At 36.7% G+C, this 16,739-nt stretch overlaps 2 protein-coding genes across 3 annotated transcripts in view; both read left to right on the top strand.

Moving 5' to 3' along the window:
* The window catches only part of LOC111583468 (sodium/potassium/calcium exchanger 3-like), a 67,234-nt gene extending 62,907 nt beyond the window's left edge, over positions 1 to 4,327 (top strand). Inside the window, exon 17 of the mRNA XM_055009886.1 lies at positions 497 to 4,327. Coding sequence (XP_054865861.1) covers positions 497 to 649 — 153 coding nt within the window. The 3' untranslated portion in view covers positions 650 to 4,327. The remainder of the gene's footprint in view (positions 1 to 496) is intronic.
* Positions 4,328 to 6,145: 1,818 nt separating this feature from the next.
* LOC111583469 (ras and Rab interactor 2-like) overlaps positions 6,146 to 16,739 on the top strand; it is a 51,024-nt gene continuing 40,430 nt past the window's right edge. For both annotated transcript variants that reach the window (XM_023292596.3, XM_023292599.2), the window contains exon 1: positions 6,146 to 6,279. The gene's annotated coding sequence lies outside the window, so the exon portion shown is untranslated. The remainder of the gene's footprint in view (positions 6,280 to 16,739) is intronic.

Raw genomic sequence — 16,739 nt, 5'->3', positions numbered from 1 at the left:
CACCTCTCAGGGTAAGGGTAGCAGGATAGCAGAATGAATAAGCAAGTAAGCAGAATATGGACTCTTTAAATTCCTTTCAATTCAATTTTATTACACATTTTAAACAGAGAAATCTAACAACTCAAAGTTCCTTTTAGATTCCCTTTGAGCAAGCACTTGGCAACAATGGGAAGGAACCAATAGACATCAGACAGAACCAGGTTCAGGGATGGCAGACATCTGCCTTGACTGGTTAGGGCGAGGGTAAGGATAGCAGGAATAGCAGATTGAGAACAGACAAGCATAACAGAACAATGAACATTTTTGGACATCAGTGAGTGGAAATCCAGACACCTGCAACTGACTCTCTTTTGGGGAAAAAAATTGTAAGTTTTGCCCAAAAGTCCGCAGTAGCACTGAAGAGAAATTAATCCCCCCAAATAGCAGAATATGTTGTCTTTCAGATCCGTTCTTCTTGCTCATTTGCATCTCTAAAGTGAATCTCATCTTCCTGCAGGTTCTCGGCGTCCATTTAAACAAATGGACTCTGGACCGGCGACTGGGCTTGGCCTGCCTCGTCATGTACGCCATCTTCCTGTGCTTCTCCATCCTCATCGAGTTCAACGTTTTCATATTTGTCAACCTCCCCATGTGCCGAGACATCCACTGACCTGCCTCCTCATCCTCCTCTTCCTCTTCTTCTGATGGACGAAACCTCACCTGGCTTCCAGTTTCTTGCCGCCTTGGAACCAAGTCCGACTTTTATTTTTTAGAGAAATAGAGCTGTGTATGATTTATCTTTGGTGCAATACAAACGAAAGAGACAGAGAAAGGGGACACCGGAGGCTTTGGGGAGGGTTTTTTGTTTTTTTGTTGTTTTTTTTTTGTTGTTCAGGACTGGAGGCGCAAAAAGAGAAAGTCCCAGCAGCAGAAGTTTTCTGCCAGTTGAACCAAAAGGTTGGCTGGAATGAACTGAATCCACACCAACGGCTGCTGTTGATGAACACGCTGCTACTGACCGAGGTGAGGGAAGACAGGAATCAGCGATTTTCAGCTGGATTGTTTGCTACTCTTTGTACAAGTTTGGATATAAGCACACGATTTAAGGTATTTTTAAGCAAAAAAATCCCACAAAACTGTCTTTCTCTGTATATATTTGAAGATTATAGAATATTAACTGATATATGGAATTCTCTTATGCACATCTGGATCGGTCTTGCAAAGCCGAAATGATCCGACGACGATATTTTACTCGCTTCAACACGTCTCATGCAGCATGCTGTTCTAGCCACAGCTCTAGCTTTGCAGTGACAGAGATATTTAACACTATTCACATAGAGTCTGTTCTTAGCTGTTCTTTTCTTTCATGTCCGAGTAGATGTGGGCTTTACTTTTCTTTAACCAACAAAAGAAAGGGATCTACCTGGAACTGACATCCAGCACTGTCACTTTATGGATTAGAGATGTAACTCTTTTTATTATTCTATTTGCAAAGCGTCTACAGGTACATTAAACATGTAACTACTGAAGTTAAAGTTCCCTCTAGACAGTAGACCTCTTGTATTATATCAGAAGAGTTAGTTTTTAGTTGAGTATAACGTTATTTCTTAAAAGCCAAAAGTATTTTTAGTATAGAAGTCGTAGATTTGGACTTAAGAGTGGGCACAGTGTGTATGTGTGTGTGCGTGTGTGTGTGTGTGTTACAATCTGATGGAGAACCAAGGAAACCACTGTCACTGGGAAGACATAATCATGATTTATTTATGAATTAATTTATTCAAAGATCATGTCTAACCACCAGTTTCAGCCCTTTGGATCGTGTACAGTGTATTCAGTGGAACAGAGCTGTACAATGTACTGTACCTAATATATAATCTAAGTACTGGAAACTGACTTGATGTTGTTTATATTTAAGAATAGAACTTTATAATTTATAAGTTTTGTATAGTTTGGAATGATATCGCAACATTTGTATGTTAGTTCAAACACAGCAGATTTTGAAGAAGAGGATGTTGAGTTGTGAGGAGGATGCAGTTTTTACAGTTCCTCACTGACCCTAAACATTAAAGGATTCACTAAATGAACCTACCAGGCTCTGGATCAGGAGCTCAGAGGCATCAGGGGGCCCCCGGTTCAGAGCCTCTGTCTGAAGTAACTGCTAACACTTTTTGTTAGTCAAAGAAACCACCACAAAGAGGCACAGAGCAATGACACAGAGATGCAAAATGACTTAAAACAACTATGAAGAGACTCAGAATGACACAAAACAACTATGAAGAGACTCAAAGTTGCTTAAACAACTACAGAGACAATGATGACTCATTTAAAACAACTATGATTAGCTTCAAGCAACTACAAAAAGACTTAAACTGAAACTCAAAATGGCTCAAATCAACTACAAAGAGACTCAGAACAACTACAGAGGGACTAAAAAAAGACTCAGCAGTTTCAAGGAGGCGCAATCATGAAGGAAATCAAAATTACTGACTGAAAATTACAGAAAACAACCACATAAAGACTCAAAAAATGCTTTAAGGAGATTCAAACAGCTACAAAATGACTAGAAACAACTACAAAGGCTCAAAATCACTCAAAATAACCTAAAAGAACTATAAGGAGACTCTTAACAAGTACAAGGGGCCTAAAATACTTAAAACATCTTCAGCAATAAGACACTGAAAGATGTAATGACTTAAAGCAGATGCAAGGAGGCAAAACATCTACAAAGAGACTCAAAATTACTAAAAACAGCCACAGAAACTATCAAAACAGCCATACAGAGATTCAAAATTACTACAAATACAACAAAGGTGATTCAAAACACCCACGCACAAAAAAATAATTACCAGAAAAGGATGCAAACGTACCACAAAGTGAAGCGCAATGAACATAAACGGGCACAAAACAACTACAGAGGCTTGGAAATACCTCGAAACAACAAAAACAATCCAAATTACCAAAAATCAAATCAAAATGAGTCACACCGATCTCCAAGAGACTTAAAATGGCAAGTAGACAGAAAACTACTCTAAAGAGACTCTTCTTTCCACACTTTAAGGAGATTCAGAACAACCACAGAGACTTAAAATGATACAAATAGACACACAACAACTACGGAGGCTTAAAACTCAAAACAGCAAAAACTGTCAAAATAACCAGAAAATGAGTCAAACCACCCACCAAGAGATTCATAATGATGCAAAACAACTGAAAGTAGACTCAAAACAGGTATAAATAATCTCTGAATGGCTCAAATCATCCATAAATAAACTCAAAATAACCATAAAGAGACTCAGAATGTTTCACAACAGTTTCAAGAAGAAGCAAAACTACTATAGGTAGGCTTGAACAGCCACGAAGAGACTTAAAATTACTCAAAACAACCACAGAGGGACTTAAAATGACATTAAACAATTATTAAAAGGCCTAAGAGAGACTAAATTAACACAAATACAAAGAAGTACAGAAAATGACTCAGAATAAGAGGGAGCATGACTGGATTTGGACTCAAAATAATGACAACTAGGCTTAAAACCAATACAAGGAGATTTAAGAGAACCAGAAAAAGATGCAAACTAACAGAACAAATTCAAAATGGACACAAACAGACACAGATTGGCTAAAATGAGATAGAAAATGAACACAAACAGATATAAAACCACCGCATAAAGCCTGGAAATGAGCACAGAGACGCACAGGAGCCACAAAGAAGCTCTCATCATGTTGCTTGTGATCATTTTGTTTCTCTCAGTCAAAGTGTTTTTACTTCTTGCAAATTAAATTAGTGACGAAATCCCGACTAAGATTCATTTTCATAAAAAAAGAAACGTGCAGTTGGTGTTTGTCAGACGCACATCTTGAACTGTGATTTCCTCTTTTCGTTTGATCTGTTGCCAGCAGTATTTCCACTCAGTGTCAGCGTGTGTTCAGACTAAACGTGGAAAATGTCATTTCAGTTCATTTTACTTGCTGCTCCTCCTGCAGCCACTAGATGGCGCTGTGGAGCTGCATTGGAAGGTGGTTTGGGAATATTTTCAGCTAGACTTTTAGACATGTCCTGGTCGGTTTGCATGCCTCTTTCATAATTCTGATTATTTTGTGTGTAATTTTAATGCATTTCCGAGATCAAAAAGGCACTGTCTTGATTTTCGTTGTACATATCAGGAGGAAAATGCTACTTTAAACTTCTGATGAGCAGTTATATTTGAGATATATACAGTATTTAGAATGTAGGACGGTTAGTTTTCAGATTATTATTGTGGTTTTATGCTCATGTCTGTTGAATTGTTTGTAAATCCTCATTTTTGTTGATGAGGACCTCTGGGCAGAAATAAAGAAGTTGGCCTTGTTCCAGTGGTCTTCTTGCAATAAAATGATTTACATACACAGAGTGTTTTTATGAGCTGGATCTGGATACTCAACCTTAATTTACTGTTTTTATGGACAGTAAGCTATCAAAAGAAAAGAATAAGTTAAACCTGTGTTACTGTCTACATTATTTAGAGATTTTGCTCTCAAATGTGATGCAACAGAAATAAAGAAGCATCTATTTTACTCACAGTAATACCAGAAAACATGCAGTTCTAGTTAACATTAAATTACTGGTTGCCAGTTGTATTATTTTTAAACACTGAGCATCACTTTCTAATTTGCAATAATTATACTATTGTTGTTAATAACTGCAAGTATCTTATCTCATTATTAGAAATTATTAAATTGGAAGTTCTTCCTCATGGACTAAAAAGATGCAGGTGGAGGATTATTAGCTTTTCCCCACATGGTGTCCCAAAATGTGCTCTTTTTGAAGCTGTGCGATTAATAATTTTACACAGAAAATCACTAAAAATCTGGCAGCAATTGTGGCAGAAATAATACGTTAAAAATCCGTGAAGTGCTGTGACTTCCAAGGCTGTAAAAGCAGAGAAAATTACAAAAAAATATTTTATTTTTTTTTGCTGATTCCAGAGCTTTAAACCAGTGTAACTTCATGCTCACATTTGGTAATACAAATCTTTACAGTGTTGGCCTCTTTGTTAAAGTCAACATGTAAATTATTACCTTCATCAGCTTAATTCCCAGCTTATCTTAGATGTCAGTTCCAATATTTCTGCAGGAAAATAAGATTCAGACCTGGAACTACAGTAGTGGAAATACACGTGGACAAAATTGTTGGTACCCCTCGGTTAATGAAAGAAAAGCCCACAATGGTCACAGAGATAATTTGAATCTGACAAAAGTAATAATAAATAAAAATTCTACGACAATTAACCAATGAAAATCAGACATTGCTTTTGAACCATGGCTTAACATAATTATTTAAAAAATAAACTCATGAAACAGTCCTGTACAAAAATGAAGGAACCCTAAACTTAATATTTTGTTGCACAACCTTTTGAGGCAATCACTGCCTAAATTCTAGAAGAAAAAAAAAAACTTAAAACTGATTGGTCCCATAAAAATAAGAATGTTTGAGTACTGGGTCATTTAGGTAGAATTCAGTTTTGTTAGTTTTCTTTTAAACAATGAACCAAAAAGTGTCATTTGTACTTGTTTGTGTCTGTTTAATGCAGCCATACCTTTTGAAACACAAAAAAGACTTTTCCACAAATATTGAATGACAATGTTTAAGATTGTGTAAAATTTTAAAGTGTCCGAAAAGTTTTTTCCACCACTGCATCAGCTATCTAGTCCTACTCAACAGATTAATGGCTCATTTTGTGTTTTTCTAATGCAAAAAAGCTCCAATAAATAAATAAACACAAAATCTCTCTGTCAGGAGCTTGTAAAAAAGTTTCCTCACTTTTTTAATGTGTATTTCATCTTATTTTATGAAGCTGCTTAGTGTCAGAAATCCTTCAGCGGTGTTTTCACTTTCAGTTCTCTCATTTGTCTATAGATTATTTATTGAAAAATGTAATTTTTTAGACATTTAGTAACATTTTGCACACGTGTGACATCAAAATATGAGCTCTAACATCATACTTCATGTACAATTAAACGTATTCATGATGTTTTGTACGTGGCAGCAGCATCACAGCTGTTTGCAGTGACAGACATGCAGGCTATCATGTCAGCTTTTGTGATTTGGGGACCTTTAATGACCAATTAAGGATTCATCCTTCCAGCCAATCACAGGAGGCTTCGTATTTCCGCCTCCTCCTCTCAGAGCAGAGCAGCTGCAGAGGAACCAGAGGAACCATGAAACCTGTGGAGCTGCTCGGAATCTCCGAACCGAACCGAACCGAACCTCAGTTTTCATCATGAAGCAGGAAAACTGCGCCTCAGAGCAGCGACTTTAAGGTCAGACTTCAACGCTTTCTGCTTTTTACTGCAGCAGACGTCGAATGTTTTCGGAGGCTGCTGAAGGTTTTCTGCTGTTTTCGCTCCGCTGCGAGTTTGAAGTGCAGATCAGCAGGTTTAGACAAGTTCAAGAGGCTGTTGATACCAGGAAAATAAAAAAAAAACATTAGTAGAAAACGATGTAAATTTGTCAGCAGGGTGCCACAGATAATGAATTTGAAAAAGGTGGAGGAATGAAACGTTCAAAGGCTGTGAAAAAGTGTGAAAATGACGATAAATGTCTACTAAAACAGAGTAACTTTATGGTTACACACTGTTAAAGAATGAAGAACTTACCCCACCACCAAAAAAAAAAAGACTTTGGATTTGTACATTATTTACAGTTTTGCCCTGTTTTTGTTATGTTTTACAGTAAACATGTAAATTAATACTAATAGTAAGATAATTTTATTCATAACACTAATAACATAATCTTAAATGGGTTTTTACGAGATATGTTTATAATTACCCAAAAACAAAAAAATTGTAAAATAAGAATACTAAAAAAAATACTAATTCTAATCCTTAATATTCTTCTTCTGTCAAATAATGCTATTTCTGCCGATTTAAATACAGTGAAAAAAAAAAGAGTCAAATATTGTAAAAGAATGAAATACTTTTTTTTAAAAAATACAGATTTTTGATGTGAACTTTTGTTTTTTTACTGTCAACATGTAAGTTACTGCGTTTTTTTCTGTGACTTTACTCAATATTAAATACAAATTACCAAAACTGTAAATCTGTACAATTACAATTTGAACATTGATCACCATTTTTCAATACTGAAATTCTTTTTTTTTCAAATAATGGCAAACATTTGTAAAATAATCATATTTTTCCCAGATTTAAATACTGTAAAAAAAATGGTCAAATGAATGTTTTAAAATAAAAAAGTATTACGATTTATAAAAATACATATTTTTGATGTAGAGGTTATTTAGATTTTCTGATAATATATGTAATTTATTATTATTACTATTATTAGTATTTTTGTTGGTGGTGGTGGCGTTATTACTAGTACTATTAGTATTATTAGCCATTGACAAGCAAATTGAAACTTTTTTCTGTGATTTTACGAGTTATTTAACGGAATTTAATGAAAATCTAAAAATCTGAAAAAATCACAGTAAATTGCTCCAAAAATTACAATTAAGAACAGTTAAAAAACATTAATTTTTCTCAGTGTAGTCTTGTTTGTTTTTATGAATGTGGATCTATTTTTCTCCTTCAGGCTGCAGAAGCTTTGCTGAACTCTTGATCTTATCATTATTTATTTTTGTCTCAGTCTGTCAGACTTTGTCGCTGCTTGTCTCAAATATTTTCAGCAAAAAACTGTGTTTCTGTAGATTCTACACTGTAAAAAACTACATACAAATACACATTTTTGGTGCAGACATTATGTACAGTTTTTTTACAGTCACCATGTAAATTGATAGTATGATTTTTATTATTATTATTTTTAGATATTATCTGTAATTTAACACAACAGGAAATCTATCAAATACGCATTGAGTTTCTCTTTCTTCTTAATGGCAAATATTTGTAAAATAATGATATTTTTGCTGATTTAAATACAGTAAATCAACAACAATTAACATTTGCCATATAACTTACCATAACCATAACTTTTTTTTCCACATTGCATGTGATGGTAATTGAATGAACTTTAGTGAAAAGTAAAAGTTGATTTTCCTTTTGAAACCAAAAGGACTAAAAGCTGCTAGTAAAAGTGAACACGTGCACAGCTGTATGTCACATGTGTTTGACAGGAACTTCAAAGAATTTACTTTGAAATATGAGTTCCATATAATACAGACCTCAGGCTTTGTAAGTTTAGATCAGTTTTAGGAACAGTGCACGGATTCTCACATTGAGGAGGGGACTGAAAGAAAGCAAAGCACCTCATGTTGACTCTCACTAATATCTTTACCTTTAAAAAAAAAAAAATATATATATATATATATATATATATATATATGTATATATGTATATATATATATATATACCTTAAACACCATCCGCAGCTCCACAGCTGTGACTCTCATTTAGCTCTGTGGTTCAGAGACACTTTGGAGAATTTAGGTCAAAATTAGATCCTTTTTTTACTGAACAAAACTGTGAATAAGAGAGGAAATAGCAGCTTTATTGAACTGAGTGTTACTGAACCTGTTGCTGCAACTCTGCCAGATTAGATGCAACACCTCTTGCAAAAATGACAGATTAAAGTGGCTGTAGCCTCTGAAACCACTGCACAGACTATGAGAGTAGAAGTCAGAAAAACTAGATGTGATACAGAAACAGAGCAGGTAGCTTTTTATCTGCCTAGAAGGGAACGTTCAGCTTCCAGTGGTTGTTGCTGTTGTAGATGACGTGTGTTTAGGTGGTTCTTACATAAAGTATAAAAGCAGTAAAAGAAAATTGCTGCTCTTCTGCAAAGACGTTACTTCTGAATCCAGCGATACCAGGTATGTCTTTATTTAGTCACGTAGTGTGTGAGTCTCCAAATACAAGCAAAAATATCATAATTTTTGAATACAGGCATAATGTTGTTCTCAGGTACTTCCTCACATCTTCCGCTCAGTGCAGCAAACTGGTCATTTCAACTCCAGTCATCTTGATTTTTTGTTTGTTTGTTTGTTTCTTACATCATGTCATTTATTCAGAATCTGCAATCCTGAACCAGTTTGAAACTTCAGAATATCTACCAATATTTTACCAGTTCTAAAACTTCAACAAAAAATGAACTATTTTCAAGATGTATTTCTTTATTAAAAGTATTGTTTTGTTTTGTATTATTGTGACGTCCAATAACACCGATTCTGAATCAGTGACGTGATGAGAAATAACAGTGAAACTTTCAGGCTTTTATCTTTAATAGTTCCTGAGATATTGTTGTTCAAACAGCCTCTCAATTAGCAAAAAAAAAAAAACTCCTTCTTCCTCAATATCCAAAATTTATGCTACAAAAGTTTCAAGTGAGTCAGAAATGTGTGAGCATTAGGCCGTTAATGACACGCTACACTATAAATAGGAGGCTTTAACCCTCCTCTCCCCCTCTAGTAACATTTCATACTTTGATTCTTTATCAGTGTCCTGCAGCAACATGTTCCAGCTCACTTTCACTGCATTTCCTTTCCTGTCTGTACCTGAACACACCTCACAGTCCTCCATCCTTCTCTTTCTTCTCTGATAGATTATTTATCGAAGTTTATCAGGACAATAAAAGGGGCCAATTTCCTCATTTAGGCTTCCTTGGAATCTGTTAAAGCGATTAGCTTCAGGACTTTTTGGGCCAAAGACTCATAGTTACATCCTGCTCCGGGGAAATGAATCAGCATGAAGGTATTTGGGTGAAAAACAACTTGCAGCTCGTCAGATTTGGATTACAGAGCTGATTAGTAGTTGTTTGAGGTCGTGGGTGTGTTATTGTTCTTGAGTTTCTGTTTCTGTCTGCAGCTTCAAGGCTACATGTTTATAAAAAGCCATGCAGTTTTGCAGCCACTCGTGTTAGCGGTGGTGTGAGACTGAACGTCGCTGTGGGGGATGTTAACACTGAACGCTTTATGTAGGAGCCACACTGTGATCCTGCAGCATGAAGTCCAACAGTGTGTTCAGCTGCACGAGCAGAGAGCAGCTCTGCTTCTGCTGCACGCATGACTTCACATTATGTGTGTGAGAACTTATTCAGACGTTATGATTTATTACTGGAAATAGAGTCTTAAGTGAACAACATAAACTGCACATTTTGAAAAAAAAGATCTTCTCTTGGGTTCTTTTGGAAATGAGATTTGGTGTGGTGTTTCGTTTGTATACAGAAAAGTGAGTCTGCAATACAGCAATCTACAATCTGTGTTATTTTACCTGATAGTAACCAATAATTTGGTTTGTTTCAACCTGCTGTATTTCCCAGTCCTGTGTGTTTATGGCTCATGTTAATTCTCTATTTACACTGTTAAGATTCAGGGAAACAGAATGTATGGAGAGCTCGGACAATTTGTGAGTCATTTTTAACAGCTTTTGTATATTTTGGACAAATTCAGAGTAATTTTGTGCTAATGGTTATTTCTGTTGCACAGTGTGCTCACTTCTGCTTTTGATGCTGTAATGCACATGCCTAGTGCAGTATCCGATTACTCGATTAATCGCCAGAATAATCAATAGAATACTCGCTAATAACTGGCACTATGAGAAAGTCTTCAGTGATGCTTAATGCCTACCAATCAAAGCTCTTATTTTTTAGGTGAGCTGAAGTGCGCTAAGACAGCGTCACTGTGGCCAATCACACAGTCAAAGGTTTAAATGGTATTTTGCTGCACAAGAACATGATATCGTTCGATTTTTTTTTTTATGTACAGCCAATTGTAGCATGTGACATCATCTTCAAATGCAAGATCCCGAGCTGATCTGGTACCGACAGCATCCCTGGATGGAACCATATCAGCTCCAAATGCTAATTTAGTGTTTTTAATTTTATGTTAGACCAAAAATTTCCAATAATTCATGTAGAAATCAATCTTTTCCGAAAGCTGCAGGGAGATTCTACTTTTCTCCCCCGAATTACAGCCTTCTGCATAACTCATCATTTGTCAGAGTCTCTACAACTCAGGTAGAAAATGTAAAGTTAGCAATAACCCATAGAGACACAATAGAAAGATTACACTCCACAAACTGCACAGCAACATCATATTCTGTTCAGAGCTGCAGAAAGCAAACTACTCTCCTCCTCTGGAATAGCACTCTGCTGCAGGTTTGCCTGGAGTCGATTAGCTTCTGATGTGATTAAAGTCAAATGTAGCCAGAAATATGCACCGTGTCAGAACTAATGGGCTGTTTCACAACACTCACAGCTGTTGGCAGGCATTTGCAGATCCGCAGCATCTCTTCTAGCCATATAAGTAAGAATATTCCCTTCACTTCTCCATAAAAACATGTTTTCCAAGTTTCCGACTGCTCCAAACAAAGAGGGTGGTCAGAAACAACATCTGTCAGTAGTTTCAGGATCAGTTATTTGTATATATTGATTGTTTTAAAGGAGATAGCGTGGCTGTTTTGGCACTTTGTGAAGCTGATTCAGCATCTCATGAGCTTCAGATCAGGTAACAAGTGATGGGAAGCTGAGTTGTTTTAGGATGACTTTTGTGGGGGAAAAAAAGGTTGAATACAGCTTTTTTTTTGCCTGTTTGTCCATAGTTCTGTCAAAAGTAGTGCAAAATGAAGAGAGCTAGAAGTTGTGGGTTTTGTTTTTTCTTACTTACAGTTTGGATATGGTCTTACAACTATAGTTCCCATCATACTTTGTGGGATGCAAGCCATAAGCATAATATTGCCTCAGATTCAGGGAGTTAGCTGGTGTCTACAGCAAATCTGTGGCCATATTGTGCTTCTGACAGCAATGAAAGGATTATTTTTTTATGCTGCAATAAAGCATGACTTTTAGCAAAGATCTGAAGCCATAAGATGCTGATTTGCAAGTGGATTTATGGCTGAATCTCAGCGTTACGACGTCTGTGTTTTCAGAATTGACGTGTTAAAATTGCTGTTGACTACTTGGCAAGTAGTCCAAAATTTCAGCAGAAAAGCCTTCGTAAAATTGCAAGATTTTCACTTTTTATATTTTAAAGCAAAAGCAACACAGCAGGTTCATAACATCTTTATGCTAAGCTGAAACCCTTTTCAGTCATATTTAGCACTGCTGCTTCGAAATTTGGCGGCATGTAGGGCGAAATAGCACAAGTGGCATAATGCTTAATGACAGCCTAATAACCGAAAGATTTAAACTGAAACAGCTATGTAGCATCTGGTTTGCTTTAACTGCAAACTTACATAGTTTTTGACCGTATTTAAATTACCAAAAATATTATTCAACATATTTGACATTTTAAACCATATTTACATCAACAAAAAATAATGATTATCAATTATTTGCCATTATTTGGAAGAAAAACTGTATTAATGTTTGAAAAAATGGTATTTTTAAAAATGTTGCTTACATGTTAGTTTTTTAATTTAATTACGGATAATATCTGTTAAAATCACAGAAAAAGTATTAATTTACATGTTGACTGTGAAACAAACAGACAAAAACATACGCCCAATCAGTACATAATGACAGAGATCTGTATTTTTAAAAACAGCAACTAGTTTTACCAAAACTTGCTGTCATTTTTACTGTTTTACAGTTTTTGAACATTACAGTATTCCACCATTTATTTACGATTCTTTTGGTCCCTTGCTGTCAGGTTTTCACTTTTTTTCTCCAGAATTTTTTCTTTTTATCTAGAATATTTCCTCTTCATTTTGAGGTTCCACCCCCCTGCTATGTCATCTTCCACCTCCTTCTCTTCCTCTTCAGTCTGAAAAAGTCAACATCCACCTTCCTGCAGCTCGGTCCTGGCGTTCCTGGTACTAATTTAAAGGGGAGGAGGAAACAGACCAGGCTTTTCTGACCTTCAGTGTGGAAACTTGTTGCTGGGCGTTGCTGGCGTCTGACACAGTGTCTAACCATAACTCAGCTCAGTGACGCTCATATTATAAGCTGGTTTGAGCATTTGCAGGCTGCTATTGTGAGACTAAAGCTGTGATTAGAGGTCAGGCTGCTGGTCTGGTTGGTGTTTGACTGACACCACATCTCATGGAATAAATTAAGGTAATCCCAACCTTCTTTCGGATTCTTCAAGTCTTTTTTTAACAAACACAACTCGGGCCAGCGGGTTCAGCTGCACTCACCAAGAACCACTGACCCAATTTCTGCTCTGTGACTCCAACGCACATCTTTTCCTGCAGCCGAGCCTTTTTAAAGAGCTGTTCTGAGTCAGGTTAAACGCAACTCGCTGTGTTCTGCCCACGCTGTCGTCTGGTTTTCCTCAGGGCAACAACACGGCCTGCTGTGGGAATTCTTATCAGCTGTGGGTTTGTGCAGCTGCCTCCGTACCAGACCTCTGAGCCGACACACAAACTCTGTGTCGTCCTGACCGTTTAAATGGCACTAGTTGGACGTATTTTTACAAAACTGAACCAGTTTCAGAGACAAAAATGTGTTTTCCTGTACTTCGGATGAACTCTGAAAACATAGCAGGAAATAAATAATCAGAAAAAAAATTCACATTATAGCAGTGGTTCTCAAATTTTTTCTGTCGGGCCCCCTTTCGGAGGAGAAAAAACTTCCGCAGCAGCGGAAGTTTAGGATCGGTTCATATCTGACCGGACGAATACCGTTCACGATATCGTCCGACGGGGGGTGTGGGGTGGGAGGAGTGGGGGATGGATCGTCAGCAGGCAGCTGATGTGTTCACTTGCTGTCCATGCCACTTTCTTGTAATGATACAGAAATCTTTAACAAATCCATGGATCCAGACTATGAAAATTTAATCCAAATCCGTTAGTCTGTTTTTGAGTAATGCTGCTAACAGACAGACAGACAAATGTATGCCGATCGTCACATAACTCCACCACGTTCCTTGGCGGAGTAATAAAAATATACCCAGACTATGCAGATGAAAAGGAGAATATGGAGAAAACATTAAAAACTACAATTAAAAAAACAGATCATGTTCACCCTCTGTACTCCAAAACTTGTTTTAAATGTTACTTTGTTTTGGGATTGAATGGAAGGTTATCTTTAAAAGAAAGGGGGGAATGAAGGCGTAATATTATTACCCTGAAAGAAACAAGCCAGAAACTGTAAAAACTGAGAAAAATGTTGGATTTGACCAGTGTCAGCTTTGACAATGTGCTGTTTGATCAGGAAAAATAACTAAATCTCCTTTGCACAAGCATGAAGCCATTAATGACTCATCTGTGACAGTCACTTTATAAAATTTCTGACTTTTCAGTTGAAATGCAGACAGTGTTTTCACAGAGCAGATAGGAGAGCTGCTGGAAACAAATACGTAGAGTAAAACATGTAGAGCCTCCATTTTCTTTCAGTGTTGGAAACGCCTAGTATTTTACATGTTAATTCCAGATTTCTATTCCAAATTTTCTGAAATAATTGAAGATAATTCAACTTTCAATGACTCCTTTGTTGATGACCTGAATTTAGGTGAAGAATATTTAAGTCTTTTGTATTATTATTATTTTAACTATTTTTCTTTTTTAATAGGCGCTCTTCTCTAAGTTTCTCACTTGTGTTTCTACATTTTTATTTGCTTTTGGACAGCCTCTAAAATGTGGGGATTTGCTGCTTCTCTCAGCTTTGTTTGGAATATGTTGGTTTCTGTCTTGTTGAGACAAAATGAGATAATTATTCCATCAGCGGACAGATATTTTGCTGAATAGTGAAAGTATCTGTAACTGTAACTTTCAGCCTGATGAAACTGCAGCAGAGTCTAATAAATGCCGTTTTAGCTGTAAGTCTGTGCCCATTTCCTGGCTGTCTGAAAATAGAACTGATCTCTGTCTGACTCTGGTGGCTTCAAGGTTTCAATTCCACAAAGAGAGAAAACAGTGGAGAGAAATAAAAACACAGAGAATGAGGGAGAATTAAAACATGAGCTTTACTAAGTGCTTCCTGCTGAGGACGTTTATTGAAAATCAGTGGGCGATGATTCTGCTGCTGTTGATCCTGTGAATGACCTAAAAGTCGTGTTTTGAAACACTGAGGTGAGTAATATGTGTTTCTACATGAATAAAGCTGTGAGCCTCAGATGAACCAGAGAGCATGCTGGGTATTGTAGGAAACATGATGACCTCCGACTGCTGCAGCTCCTCTAGTTGTGGGAATGTTGTGAATGAAGAAAAACTCTCAAACTGCAGAACAAACAGTTTTCTCAGTCAAAAATTACAGTGTGTGAACAATTTACTGTTGTTTTACAGATTTGCCCAATTGTGTTAAATTGCAGATAATAACCAGTAAAATCAAATCAAATGGTAATTTGTTCTTTTGCAATGTTTGAATGAAAAATTTCACTCTCTTCACTTTATTTTAAATCTGCAAAAAGTTTTTTTTTATTTTATTTTTTTGCAATTATCTGAAAGAAAAAAAATATGTATAAGGATTGAAGAATGGTGAAAAAACAGTTTTTATTTTACTGATTTGCAAAAATAACAGAAAGTTGCAGAAAAAGGCAAATATTTACATGTTGACTTTAAAAACAAACAAAATATTTATTCGATCTTTTACAACAGTTGACCTTTAAATTGCACTATATTAACGGCATTTAAATCTGCAAAAAATCTTTTTATTTTACAGATATTTTCCATAAAACACTGTTGCTGTGGCAACGCATCGTTGCCGTAATAAACAAAGTACTTTTTGACAGGTTAAAAATGCTCAAATGCTCGCCAAAATTACCACACATATCTGGACCGGCAACCCATTTGATATTTTAGGGAAACTGCATATGTGTGTGGCAAAATGGCTCCATAGCGCCACCTGGAAATTTTCAAACAGTTACTACGGCCAGTACGTTTTAGCTAGAATCATGAAACTTGGTAGGCATATGTAACTCGTCAAGACACACAAAAATGTAATTGACACCCATGCCCAAAACCCAACAGGAAGTCGGCCATTTTGAATTATATGTCATATGTTTTGACAATTTTGGGTCATTTTTAGACACTTTGAAAAGCTATGAAGCCCTAAACATGCTCCAATCTGTCAAACTTTACAGGTGTGATCAGAGTCCAGTCCTGATCACATCCATAGGCCGACATAAACTCTCGGTCGCAGCGCCACCTGGTGGATGGAAGGAAATGCTCTATAACTAGCCTGGACATGGTCCGATCAGCCTGAAATTTTACATGTGTGCTCAGAGTCTGACCCTGATCACATCCATAGGCCAATATACACTCTCGGTCGCAGCGCCACCTGGTGGATGGACAAGAAAAGCTCTAGAAGTAGCCTGAACATGCTCCAATCTGCCTGAAATTTTACACGTGTGATCAGAGTCCAGCCCTCATCACATCCATAGGCCGACATGCACTCTTGGTCGCAGCGCCACCTGGTGGACGTGCGTGGATTCGCCGACCAGCAAGGATGCGAGGACCCGTCCAACGCTGCTTGCAGCTTTAATTTCATTATGAAATCTTGTTGAGAGCTTCCAGTCTATGAGAGCTAACTAGTGAGCCACTAGCAAAACGCTAAGGCGAGCTAGCAGCTTGACAAGCAAATACCAGACGATTAATAGTAGCTGTAGTATAGTTGTACAAGCAGTAGTAGTAATACTAAAAGTACAAGCAGTAGTAGTATAAAATAGCTGTTAGAGTCGTAGAAGTAGCATCAGCATTTGTAATAATATTACAATTTATAGTAGCAGTGCCAGTATCAGCAGCAGTCGTTAGTGTATTTAGTGCATTACTATTACTACCACCAATACTACCAATAGTAGTTATGAAGCCTAACTCATGTATATCCAGATTACCATCTATGTTCTTCCTCCAAACCCATTTTATGATTGGGATTACAGGCAATTCTTTATGAC

This window comes from Amphiprion ocellaris, chromosome 4 (genome assembly GCF_022539595.1).
Source record: "Amphiprion ocellaris isolate individual 3 ecotype Okinawa chromosome 4, ASM2253959v1, whole genome shotgun sequence".
Classification (NCBI taxonomy): domain Eukaryota; kingdom Metazoa; phylum Chordata; class Actinopteri; family Pomacentridae; genus Amphiprion; species Amphiprion ocellaris.
The sequence above is the reverse complement of the archived record's forward strand: the minus strand, read 5'-3'. Positions and strand labels throughout refer to the sequence as shown.